General features: G+C 44.1%; 1 protein-coding gene across 1 annotated transcript in view; it reads right to left on the bottom strand.

The window, feature by feature from the left end:
• lrp2b (low density lipoprotein receptor-related protein 2b) overlaps positions 1-13,872 on the bottom strand; it is a 113,536-nt gene that overhangs the window by 24,083 nt on the left and 75,581 nt on the right. The window contains exons 54-64 of the mRNA XM_029712806.1: positions 12,386-12,538; positions 11,176-11,346; positions 10,440-10,663; positions 9,927-10,104; positions 9,411-9,607; positions 8,889-9,134; positions 8,535-8,663; positions 8,075-8,194; positions 3,842-3,958; positions 3,594-3,710; positions 3,248-3,385 (exon numbers count right to left, since the gene is read on the bottom strand). Of these exons, the coding sequence (XP_029568666.1) occupies positions 3,248-3,385; positions 3,594-3,710; positions 3,842-3,958; positions 8,075-8,194; positions 8,535-8,663; positions 8,889-9,134; positions 9,411-9,607; positions 9,927-10,104; positions 10,440-10,663; positions 11,176-11,346; positions 12,386-12,538 (1,790 nt within the window). The remainder of the gene's footprint in view (positions 1-3,247; positions 3,386-3,593; positions 3,711-3,841; positions 3,959-8,074; positions 8,195-8,534; positions 8,664-8,888; positions 9,135-9,410; positions 9,608-9,926; positions 10,105-10,439; positions 10,664-11,175; positions 11,347-12,385; positions 12,539-13,872) is intronic.

The raw sequence follows: 13,872 nt of genomic DNA, 5'->3' as shown, positions 1-13,872 counted from the left end.
GAAATCCTGCTATGCCCTCCGACAAACCATCAAACAGGCAGAGCGTTAATACAGGACTAAGATTGAATCGTACTACACCGGCTCTGACGCTCGTCGGATGTGGCAGGGCTTGCAAAACCATTACAGACTACAAAGGGAAGCACAGCCGAGGGCTGCCTAGTGACACGAGCCTACCAGACGAGCTAAACTACTTCTATGCTGGCTTTGAGGCAAATAACACTGAAATGCATGAGAGCACCAGCTGTTCAGAACGACTGTGTGATCACGCTCTCCACCGCCGATGTGAGTAAGACCTTTAAACAGGTCAACATTCACAAGGCCGCAGGGCCAGACAGATTACCAGGATGTATATTGCGAGCATGCTCTGACCAACTGGCAAGTGTCCTCACTGACATTTTCAACCTCTCCCTGTCCGAGTCTGTAATACCAACATGTTTTAAGCAGACCACCATGGTGCCTGTGCCCAAGAACACTAAGGTAACCTGCCTAAATGACTACCGACCCCTAGCACTCACATCTCTAGCCATGAAGTGCTTTGAAAGGCTGGTCATGGCTCACATCAACACCATCATCCCAGAAACCCTAGACCCACTCCAATTTGCATACCGCCCCAACAGATCCACAGATGATGCAATCTCTATTGCACTCCACACTGCCCTTTCCCACCTGGACAAAAGGAACACCTATGTGAGAATGCTATTCATTGACTACAGCTCAGCGTTCAACACCATAGTGCCCTCAAAGCTCATCAATAAGCTAAGGACCCTGGGACTAAACACCTCCCTCAGCAACTGGATCCTGGACTTGCTGACGGGCCACCCCCAGGTGGTAAGGGTAGGTAACAACCCATCCGCCACGCTGATCCTCAACACAGGGGCCCCTCAGGGGTGCGTGCTCAGTCCCCTCCTGTACTTCCTGTTCACTCATGACTGCACGGCCAGGCACGACTCCAACACCATCATTATATTTGCCGATGACAACAGTGGTAGGCCTGATCACAGACAACAACGAGACTGCCTATAGGGAGGAGGTCAGAGACCTGGCTGTGTGGTGCCAGGACAACAACCTCTCCCTCAACGTGATCAAGACAAAGGAGATGATTGTGAATTACAGGAAAAGGAGGACCGAGCATGCCCCCATTCTTATCGACGTGGCTGTAGTCGAGCAGGTTGAGAGCTTCAAGTTCCTTGGTTTCCACATCACCAACAAACTAACATGGTCCAAGCACACCAAGACAGTCGCGAAGAGGGCACGACAAAACCTATTCCCCCTCAGGAGACTGAAAAGATTTGGCATGGGTCCTCAGATCCTCAAAAGGTTCTACAGCTGCAACATCGAGAGCATCCTGACTGGTTGCATCACTACCTGGTAATGGCAACTGCTCAGCCTCCGACCACAAGGCACTACAGAGGGTAGTGCGTACGGCCCGGTACATCACTGGGGCCAAGCTTCCTGCCATCCAGGACCTCTATACCAGGCGATGTCAGAGGAAGACCCTAAAAATGGTCAAAGACTCCAGCCACCCTAGTCATAGACTGTTCTCTCTGCTACCGCACGGCAAGCGGTACCGGAGCGCCAAGTCTAGGTCCAAGAGGTTTCTAAACAGCTTCTACCCCCAAGCCATAAGACTCCTGAACATCTAGTCAAATGGCTACCCAGACTATTTGCATTGCCCCCCTCTCTCCTCCACTGCTACTCTCTGTTGTCATCTATGCATTGTCACTTTAATAACTCTACTTATATGTACATACTACCTCAACTAACCGGTGCCCCGCACACTGACTCTGTATCAGTACCCCCCTGTATATAGTCTCGCTATTGTTATTTCACTGCTGTTCTTTAATTGCTTGTTACTTTTATCTCTTATTCTTATCCGTATTTTTTTAAAACTGCATTGTTGGTTAGGGGCTCGTAAGTAAGCATTTCACTGTAAGGTCTACTACACCTGTTGTATTCGGTGCATGTGACTAATACAATTTTATTTTATTTCTGGTCATCTCTCCTCCTTCCAGGCTTCTTTTTCTTCTTTGGACTTTATATGGCGATTGGCAACTAAACTTTCAAAATAAGGTGCATTACCACAACCGACCTCAGTTCATCTTTCAATCACCCATGTGGGTATAACGAATGAGGAGATAGCACGTGGGTATATGCTTCTGAAAACCAATGAGGAGATGAGAGAGGCAGGACTCGCAGCACGTCACAAATAGAATCAACTTCTATTTTAGCACATGGCAACGCAGACGCTCGTTGGTGCGCGAGCAGTGTGGGTGCAATGATTGAATAACATGTACGTGTACATTTATTTTTGCAACGTGTGATTTAACCCCACTGACCCTCCCCATAACCCCCCACGTACAAATAAGAGAGCAGTTCTGGAATCAGTGTGGTAGATAGGATGATTACATGGAATGTGGCAATGACTTGCCCATGAATTGATGTTTCAGCATTGTCTCAATGAAGAGTTCGGCGTTTGTCTAGCCAAATGCAACATGTTTGTGCAGTTTCATGCCCGGCTCGAGCAGGCTTGAGTAAGTGGCGGGTGCACAATCAATATCTACTTCCGTAACATGGATTAAGCCTGTGCTGGAATGTGAAGCTAACTGAAGTTAGCTAATTTCAGAAAAGCCTGAGTACATCTAGCTTGATTCGTAGTATAACCCTCAGGTAAGAACATTAAGGTAAATCTCTCATACCAGTGTCTACATACGTGAAAGTGGCACATTTCTACAATTTGTATTAAAAAGGCAAAAGTGCCATTTGATGATGTTATCAAAAGTAAAAACATTTTAAAATCAGTGATTTTAAAACACTATGAGATTCACAATGACAAGGGGAGCAAGAAAATGCCTTTCCCCTGGCAAAAAACTCATTGCAGGTTTTGAAAATCAGTTTTTTAAAAACTTTTAATCCTACTCGATGATGTCATAGCGTAGGACTTAATGTCCTTTCTTTTTATATTTTTAACCAAAGAAAGTAGAAATGTGCCGTTTTCACATTATATGTACATATTATGTAGACACGGGTATGGTGCTGGAGATAATGAATAGGCGGTTGAAAAGTGGTGGAATTGCCCTTTAAGTAGTCTGCCATGAAAAGGAGACCAGAAGACATAACCAAATACATGCCATCATGATAGAGAGTTTTTGTGTGTGTGTGTGTGTGTGTGTGTGTGTGTGTGTGTGTGTGTGTGTGTGTGTGTGTGTGTGTGTGTGTGAGGGAGTACTTGCATGTGTGTGTTTCTTACAACATAAGATGAGCTCCTCGTCGGAGTGGTCTCCACAGTCGTTGTTGCCGTCACACACCCAGTTCTCATACACACACAGCTTGTTCGCACACTGGAACTGGTGGTTGGGACACCAGCGGCCCCCTGGGTAACGGGTCGCTATGGTTTGGGGAAAAGGTAGGGAATGAGAGATGTATTTGCATACCATTATTTTTTAAATAGTGAAATGGCTAGCACTGGTGTGGCAAAATGGCTGGTAAAGGTGTAGAGAAATGGCTAGCATTGGTTAAGCAAAATAGCGAAACGGCTAGCATTGGGGTAGCGAAATGGCTCGCTAACTGAAACAGTTCCTCTTGTAGAGACTTACGACAGGAGCTCTCGTCAGAGATGTCCAAGCAGTCTGGTCGTCCATCACATTGAAGAGCGGCGGGGATACAGTGACCCGACAGACACTGGAAATACCCTGGACGACATGTCTTCAACTCTGTGTGTGAGAGGAAGGTAGATTGACCAGGTGAGTGTGTGTATGTGAGAGAGACATGTAGAATGAGAAAAAAAGAGAGCAAGAAAGTGGGAGAAGAGAGAGGAGAGAAGAGATATAGTGGTCCATCTCACCACAGTCGCGCTCGTCTGAGTTGTCCCCACAGTTGTTGTCATGGTCACACACCCAGTTTCCAGGTATGCACTGCTGGTTGTCACAGCGATACTCGCTCTCCGAGCACGGCCTTGGCACTGTGAATGAACACACACACAGACACAGGAACTCTTCACTGTTTGTCTCTTTACTCTCTATATTGAAGGATTATATGGTTACGGAGGTGAACTCTATTTGATGGTTATGGAGTTTAGTTAATTAGGATCCCCATTAGCTTCTGCACATGCAGCAGCTACTCTTCTTGGGGTCCACATAAAATGTAAAAATACATTAAAAAAATACAGAACAGTAATAGACAAAAACAACATAAGATATTACAATAAAAAAAATAAGAGTTATATTGTCACGTCTACTCCGGCGCTCGACGTCGCCAGTTTGCTAACCAGCTGTCCTGGCAACCCATCATTACGCAAACCTAGCAATCTTCATTAGGCACACCTGGACTTCATCACTTGCCTGATTACTTCCCCTTTATTTAGCCTTATGTGTTCATCAGTCCTTAGGTGTTATTGATTGTCTCTCACGTTCACTACGCTTCCCATGTTTGTTATTTTGTATCTGTTCCGTATTAAACTCACGTTCTGCACCTGCTTTCTGACTCCCGGCGTATACGTCACACACACACACACACACACACACACACACACACACACACACAGTTTGGGATAGGGGGCAGTATTTTCACGGCCGGATAAAAAACATACCCGATTTAATCTGGTCATTACTCTTGCCCAGAAACTAGAATATGCATATAATTAGTAGATTTGGATAGAAAACACTCTAACGTTTCTAAAACTGTTTGAATGGTGTCTGTGAGTATAACAGAACTCATATGGCAGGCAAAAACCTGAGAAGATTCCATGCAGGAAGTGGCCTGCCTGACAATTTGTAGTCCTTCTGTTGCATCTCTATCAAAATTACAGCATCTGTGCTGTTACGTGACACTTTCTAAGGCTTCCATTGGCTCTCTAAAGCCTTCAGAAAGTGGAATGACGCGTCTCCTGTCTCTGGGCAAAGTACAGGAGCAGAGTTTGTAAGTGGACTGCCTGGGGACAGTGAGGCTGGAGATGCGCATTCACGATACCTCACCATTTTCTTTTGGAATATTATCGCTATTTTACGAGAAAAATAGCATAAAAATTGATTTTAAACAGCGTTTGACATGCTTCGAAGTACGGTAATGGAATATTTTGAATTTTTTTGTCACATAATGCCCTCGGCGTTACCCTTCGGATAGTGACCTGAACGCACGAACAAAACGGAGGTATTTGGATATAACTATGGATTATTTGGAACCAAAACAACATTTGTTGTTGAAGTAGAAGTCCTGGGAGTGCATTCTGACGAAGAACATTTCTAATAGTAATTCTGAGTTTAGGTTGCCCCAAACTTGGTGGGTGTCAAATTAGCTAGCCGTGATGGCTGAGCTATGTACTCAGAATATTGCAAAATGTGCTTTCGTCGTAGAATCAGACATAGCGTTTGCATAAAGGAGTTCTGTATCTATAATTCTTAAAATAATTGTAACGCATTTTGTCAACGTTTATCATGAGTAATTTAGTAAATTCACCGGAAGTTTTTGGTGGGTATGCTAGTTCTGAACATCACATGCTAATGTAAAAAGCTGCTTTTTGATAAAATATGAACTTGATTGAACAAAACATGCATGTATTGTATAACATAATGTCCTAGGAGTGTCATCTGATGAAGATCATCAACGGTTAGTGCTGCATTTAGCTGTGGTTTGGGTTTTTGTGACATATATGCTTGCTTTGAAAATGCTTGCTTTCCAAACACTGCTGATGTTGTATGTTTGCCCATTTACAAAGAAATTATCAGTCTATAATTTTAATAGTAGGTTTATTTAAACAGTGAGACAGAATAACAACAAAAAAATCCAGAAAAAAACGCATGTCAAAAATGTTATAAAATGATTTGCATTTTAATGAGGGAAATAAGTATTTGACCCCTCTGTAAAACATGACTTAGTACTTGGTGGCAAAACCCTTGTTGGCAATCACAGAGGTCAGACGTTTCTTGTAGTTGGCCACCAGGTTTGCACACATCTCAGTCGGGATTTTGTCCCACTCCTCTTTGCAGATCTTCTCCAAGTCATGAAAGTTTCGAGGCTGACGTTTGGCAACTCGAACCTTCAGCTCCCTCCACCTTAATGTGCTTCTTCTTGAGCCACTTCTTTGTTGCCTTGGCCGTGTGTTTTGGGTCATTTTCATACTGGAATACCCATCCACGACCCATTTTCAATGTCCTGGCTGAGGGAAGGGGGTTCTCACCCAAGATTTGACGGTACATGGCCCCGTCCACCGTCCCTTTGATGCGGTGAAGTTGTCCTGTCCCCTTAGCAGAAAAACACCCCCAAAGCATAATGTTTCCCCCTCCATGTTTGATGGTGGGGATGGTGTTCTTGGGGTCATAGGCGGCATTCCTCCTCCTCCAAACACGGCGAGTTGAATTGATGCCAAAGAGCTCCATTTTGGTCTCATCTGACCACAACACTTTCACCCAGTTGTCCTCTGAATCATTCAGATGTTCATTGGCAAACTTCAGACGGGCATGTATATGTGCTTTCTTGAGCAGGGGACCTTGCGGGCGCTGCAGGATTTCAGTCCTTCACGGCGTAGTGTGTTACCAATTGTTTTCTTGGTGACTATGGTCCCAGCTGCCTTGAGATCATTGACAAGATTCTCCCGTGTAGTTCTGGGCTGATTCCTCACTGTTCTCATTATCATTGCAACTCCACGAGGTGAGATCTTGCATGGAGCCCCAGGCCGAGGGAGATTGACAGTTCTTTTGTGTTTCTTCCATTTGCGAATAATCGCACCAACTGTTGTCACCTTCTCAACAAGCTGCTTGGTGATGGTCTTGTAGCCCATTCCAGCCTTGTGTAGGTCTACAATCTTGTCCTTGACATCATTGGAAAGCTCTTTGGTCTTGGCCATGGTGGAGAGTTTGGAATCTGATTGATTGATTGCTTCTGTGGACAGGTGTCTTTTATACAGGTAACAAGCTGCGGTTAGGAGCACTCCCTTTAAGAGTGTGCTCCTAATCTCAGCTCGTTACCTGTATAAAAGACACCTGGGAGCCAGAAATCTTTCTGATTGAGAGGGGGTCAAATACTTATTTCCCTCATTAAGATGCAAATCAATTTATAACATTTTTAACATGCGTTTTTCTGGATATTTTGTTGTTATTCTGTCTCTCACTGTTCAAATAAACCTACCATTAAAATGATAGACTGGGCAAACATACAAAATCAGCAGGGGATCAAATACTTTTTTTCCCTCACTGTATCTGATGTTAGAGAAGCTTCCAATTGAAGAAAACTCTCTGGGTTCTATAAGTAACTCTCCAACCATGTGCTGGCAAGTGATGTAAAGCCATAACAAGTAATTTTTTTAAAACAAATTATGATCAATAACATCCAAGGCTGCACTGAAATCTAACAATACAGCTTCAACTATCATCTTATTATACATTAATTTGAGTCAGTGCAGTACAAGTTGAGTGCCCTTCCCTATATGCATGCTGAAAGTCAGTAGTTAACTTGTTCTTTAAAAAATAGCATTGTATTTGTTCAAACACAATTCTCTCCATTAGATTACTAAGAACAGGCGTCAAACTGATTGGGCGGCTGTTAGAGCAAGCTAAGGGTGCTTTACTATTTTTAGGTAGCGGAATTACTTTAGCTTCCTTCCACACCTGTGGGGACACACTCCTTTAGGCTTTAGTTAAAGACATGGCAAATATGGGTACCAATACAGTCTGCTGATGATTGGCTTTATCAAAAAGTTTTGTTATAAATGATCCATCAACTTCAATGAACGATGGAGATGCGTTTGGTTTTCTGCCCATAATATAATTTAAGGTGCTCAATTATTTTCCCATTGTTTATGTTGTTATGGTAATATCATTTATTTTTTAAAGTTTAGTCACAACATTTCTCAATTGACAGTATGTAAACTAAATCAGCTAAGCAGTCTGGCTTGTTTCCCACCTTTTTTTGCATCATTTCTTTGAACCCTGTTAGATGGTTATGGAGATGAACTGTATTAGATGGCTATGGAGTTGAATTCTGTTAGAGGGTTACAGATGTTGGATGGTTACAGAGTTGAACCGCATGAGAGGGCTACGAAGTTGATCCCTATCAGATGGTTATGTAGTTGACCTCTACTCACCGCAGTCCCTCTCATCAGAGCCGTCACCACAGTCGTTGCTGCCGTCACACTTCCAGCGGATGGGCACACAGCGGTGGTTGTCACAACGGAAGTCTCCCAGGGGGTCACAGGTCAACGCCTCTGTGAATGGGTACAGGGGGCAGGTTAATGAGGGCTCAAATAGTTTGAAATGATCTATTTGAAGTTATTTAGTGAAATGTAAGGATACTAGACTTCCTAGCAGCGTTTTGGGATTCTGGCTACTTGGTCAATCATTAATGACTTGAATTTAATCTACTCAGGCCCTTCATTGTGTGTCTAAGCATAAAAACAGAACAAGATCACCATGTAAAAGTGGAATATGAAGGAAAAAGCAGAACCCGGAGCTTACGGAAATACCATTGGTAGCCTACTATACATTTTCTGTATCCATATTCAGACAATGTAACTTTGTCCTTATATCACAAGCATACACACACACCGCAGTTCTGCTCGTCGCTGTTGTCGAGGCAGTCATTGGAGCCGTCGCACACGGCCCAGGTGGGGATACAGCGGTAGTTGGTCTTACAGGAGAACTCCGTGAGCTCGTCGCAGTTATATTCTGGCCCCACTACGGAGGGAGGAGACAAAGGGATGAAGGGATAGATGGAGAAAAAAGATGGACGCAGTGAGTGTTTCTGCAAGACAGTGTTTTTTAAAATTTATTAAGCACTATGCGGATGACGGAGCCCAAATCTCCTTATCCTATAAGTGCCACTGTTTCTGTACATGAAACATAAATTCATAATTAGCACCGAACGAAAAATCCAGACTTATACAAATATAGCAAACTCACTGCAGATCTCGTGGGGCTCATCGGATCCATCTCCGCAGTCGTTCTGAGCGTCGCACACATAGTTGGGCGGGATACACACTCCGTTTGCGCACGTGAACTGGCCCGGCCGGCATGTCTTCTGGGCACAGCCATCAGTGTCCTCGTCACTCCCGTCAGAACAGTCGACGATGCCGTCACAGTGCCATGACACAGGGATGCACTGCCTGTTCTTACACTGGAACTGATTTTCTGCACACCTGTGGTCACCTAGGGGATTGAAGGATTGAGTGTTTTGATTCTAAGGCCACATCTTGGAAAGTTTTTGTTTATCTTAAGGGATCAGACTGGGTTGCCCTTCTTCCCCCCCCCCCCCCCCCATGTTTGTTCGTAATTGCAATTAAAGACACTACAACAGAAAGATAGAGCAACGAGAGCAGTTGAACAATCACACTGTGGGTTTCTGACGCTAGGAGAAAATAAGCGCTGCATTGTCTGATGGATGGAAGTAGTATGGTAAAAATAGGTAGAATAGGGTTTTCGTACTGCAGAGGGCAGCGTCCTCATCTGAATTGTCACGGCAGTCAGCATGTCCGTCACACAGGAAGCCAGGATAAGTGCAGTTCCCATCCTGGCACTGGAACTGACCAATTGGACAGTAGCGGGGCGGGCAGGTGAGGGGTTCGTCGGATCCGTCACCACAGTCGGACTGACCATCGCACTTCCACCAGATAGAGACACACCTAGGGGATTAGAAGGAGAGATGGAGGGAGGTGGGAGAGTAAAGAGCTAACTAATTCACTTAATGAATTTAGACGACTGTGCAACCACACAAGTTATCAAGCAAATAGTCACATGGCTCCAAATACCCTTTTCACACTTTCACATTGTCCTTTTCAAGCAAGCTTTGTACAGCTTAGTTTGGCTCAGCTCGGTAGTGTGAAAAGCCCTAAATTGTACGGTTCTGTCAGTATCTGATCCAAAAACCCCTGATTCAAATTATACTACATGGAAAACAAATATTCCTGATACGTGACATAAGTGACATAAATTCAGACTGACTTCTCGTTGTCTCCGCAGCGGAACTGGGTGCTGGAACAGTCGGCCACACACTGGATCTTGAAGCCCACGGAGACGCCAATGAAGTGGTCTGGACACTCACACGTAGCGCTGGTCCCACCAGGACCAATCAGACACAGGTGGCTACAGGTTAGGTGGTGTGTTGCGCAAGGGTTATCGCCTAGGAAACACCAATCAGCAGCCATAAGAATGGACGCGTCTATGATGGAAAGCTAATAATATTGTCTCGATGGACATTCAAGCCATTTAGCAAATGCTGTTATCCAGTAAGTGCATTCAACTAAGGTAGAGGAAACCAACCACATATCAAAGTCATTGCAAGTAAAAATATATATTAAATAAGCTGCTATCTGCAAAATCAGGGCCAGTAAGAAAATACAAATATGAGTGTAAATGCAGGAAAGACAAGTACAACAGTAAAGTGTACACAAATGAAAATTAAGCAAGCAATGTATGGGAATTCCAAACGGTCAAAGGGCACAGTACTATACATACTGCGAGGCTGCCTGTAGGGATGGTATACATGGATGTCATTTGGCCGGTGTGTGTTGTTGCCCATGACGATGCGGCCGGTGCCAGTGTACTTGTGGGCCTTCTCAACGGTGTGGGTGTTCCAGTCAGTCCAGAAGACCCAGTCTTCAAATAGGGTGACGGCAAAGGGGTGAGGCAGGGAGCCTGCTATGGCCCGGTGGCGGTTCTCCCCGTCCATATCAGCAAAACTTTAGAGAGTTAGAGAGAGGGCATACACTTTAGTGTTTAAATCGCTGTAATTTTATGTTGTCTTTATTTTGTTCTTGTCTATTGTTTTTTAAATGTGTTTTTTTGTGCACACCAAGAAGGATAGCTGTTACGACTGTAACAGCTAAATAGGGATCCAAATAAACAAACAAAATGTATGTCAATGTAAAGTTCTGTGGGGTAGCTCCTGTCTGACCTCATTGATCATGATCTCTGGTCTCCAAACAGGCAAGCTTGAGAAGGATGGGGTCGTGCTCCTTTCTTTCTCTACTAGAGGTTCTCTTACCTACTTATCATCAGTGTTTTTTTTTCTTCAACTGAACATGTTCTCATTCAACCCTGATACTCAAGGCATAGATATGATGGGGTCATAATGCCTTATTTTTCTGACTTACGACACTTTCATGATAAAGCACGATGGTACTACATAGAAAAGTATTAAGAGTGAATTATTAAGTTAATCTCTGAAGACAGTGTTGTGTTGTTGTCTCACTCTAGGAAATTGAGGTGGGAGTCGGTGAAGAAGATCTTGTTGGTGGTGTAGTCAATGGTCAGGGCACTGGGCCACTCCAGTTTGGTGGTGATGAGGGCAGTGGCGTTGGTACCATCCATACCAACCCTGCCAATGTAGGCGGTGTCCCCCCAGTCTGTCCAATACAGCCAGCTGCAGGCAGAGAGAAAAAAATGGAGAGTAAATTAAAAGAGAACAAAAAAATGTGATGTAATTTGTTAATTGGTATTACTCAATAATATATAAAAATGTAATGATTATCGAAAAATGCCTCAATATCTGCCATTAATTAAGAATGGCCACTCTTCCTGTATCGTGCAGGTGGGGATGTGTGGGACCTCGTATGTTTGTGTGTATGCGCGTACATGTGCATGTCAGTACCACAGGAGGTTGGTGGCACCTTAATTGGGGAGAACAGGCTTGTGGGAATAGCTGGAGCAGAATAGGTGGAATGGTATCAACTGCTCGGCCTCCGACCGCAAGGCACTACAGAGGGTAGTGCGTACGGCCCAGTACATCACTGGGGCCAAGCTTCCTTCCATCTAGGACTTCTATACAGTACCAGGCGGTGTCAGAGGAAGGCCCTACAAATGGTCAAAGACTCCAGCCACCCTAGTCATAGACTGTTCTCTCTTCTACCGCACGGCAAGCGGTACCGGAGCGCCAAGTCTAGGTCCAAGAGGCTTCTAAACAGCTTCTACCCCCAAGCCACAAGACTCCTGAACACCTAATCAAATGGCTACCCAGAATAGTTTCATTGCGCACCCCCCCACCCCCTCTTTTACACCACTGCTACTCTCTGTTGTTATCATCTATGCATAGTCACTTTAATAACTCTACCTACATGCACATATTAGCTCAACTAACCGGTGCCCCCACACATTGACTCTGTATTGGTAGCCCCCTGTATATAGTCTCGCTATTGTTATTTTACTGCTGCTCTTTAATTACTTGTTACTTTTATTTCTCATTCATATTTTTTTTTAACTGCATTGTTGGTTAGGGGCTCGTAAGTAAGCACTTCACTGTAAGGTCTACACCTGTTGTATTCGGCGCATGTGACTAATAAAACTTGATTCGATTTGAAATACATCAAACACATGGTTTCCAGGTGTTTGATGCCATTCCATTCGCTCTGTTCCAGCCATTATTATGAGCCGTCCTCCCCTCAGCAGCCTCCACTGGTTAGTACCCATATTTGGGGTTGACGGCTACGGCACGGGGCCGGACAAAGCAGTAGGTGGCGTTAGGCCCCATGCAGCCACTCAGCAACTTCTTCTGGAAACGACCATCCAGCTCTGACACGTGGAGAGAGCCGTAGTACCCGTCTACCCAGTAGAGCTTCCTTTGGGATACACACACATAAACATACAAGAATGACTATGGGCATATGCATAGATACAATATCATACAGTGGCAAGAAAAAATATGTGAACCCTTTGGAATTACCTGGATTTCTGCATAAATTTGTCATAAAATTTGATCTGATCTTCGTCTAAGTCACAACCATAGATAAACACAGTGTGCTTAAACTAACAACACACAAATTATTGTATTTTTCTTGTCTATATTGAATACATAATTTAAACATTCACAGTGTAGGTTGGAAAAAGTATGTGAACCCCTTGGCTAATGACTTCAGGAGTCAGGAGTCCGCTAACCTGGAGTCCAATCAATGAGACGAGATCGGAGATGTTGGTTAGAGCTGCCCTGCCCTATAAAAAACACTCACAAAATTTGAGTTTGCTATTCACAAGAAGCATTGACTGATGTGAACCATGCATTGAACAAAAGAGATCTCAAAAGACCTAAGATTAAGAATTGTAGACTTGCATAAAGCTGAAAATGGTTACATAAGTATCTCTAATAACTTTAATGTTCATCAGTCCATGGTAAAACAAATGATCAATAAATTGAGAAAGTTCAGCACTGTTGCTACTCTTCCTAGGAGTGGTCGTCCCGCAAAATGACTGCAAGAGCACAGCACAGAATGCTCAATGAGGTTAAGAAGAATCCAAGTGTGTCAGCTAAAGACTTACAGAAATCTCTGGAACATGCGAACATCTCTGTTGACGAGTCTACTATACGTAAAAAACTAAACAAGTATGGTGTTCATGGGAGGACACCACGGAAGAACCCACTGCTGTCCAGAAAAAACATTGCTGCACATTTGAAGTTCGCAAAAGAGCACCTGGATGTTCCACAGCGCTACGGGCAAAATATTCTGTGGACAGATGAAACTAAAGTTGAGTTGTTTGGAAGGAACACACAACGTGTGGAGAAAAAAAGGCACAGCACAGCAACATCAAAATCTCGTCCCCACTGTAAAGTATGGTGGAGGGAGCATCAGGGTTTGGGGGTGCTTTGCTGTCTCAGGGCCTGGACAGCTTGCTATCATCGACGGAAAAATGAATTCCCAAGTTTATCAAGACATTTTGCAGGAGAATGTAAGGCTATCTGTCCGCCAATTGAAGCTCAACAGAAGTTGGGAGATGCAACAGGACAACGACAAAAAACACAGAAGTAAATGAACAACAGAATGGCTTCAACAGAAGAAAATACGCCTTCTGGAGTGGCCCAGTAAGAGTCCTGACCTCAACCCGATTGAGATGCTGTGGCATGAGCTCAAGAGATCGGTTCACACCAGACATCCCAAGAAAATCCAAAATTCCTCCTGAC

This window comes from Salmo trutta, chromosome 2 (genome assembly GCF_901001165.1).
Source record: "Salmo trutta chromosome 2, fSalTru1.1, whole genome shotgun sequence".
Taxonomy (NCBI): domain Eukaryota; kingdom Metazoa; phylum Chordata; class Actinopteri; order Salmoniformes; family Salmonidae; genus Salmo; species Salmo trutta.
Note: the sequence above shows the minus strand (reverse complement) of the source record. Positions and strands in the feature narration are given on the sequence as shown.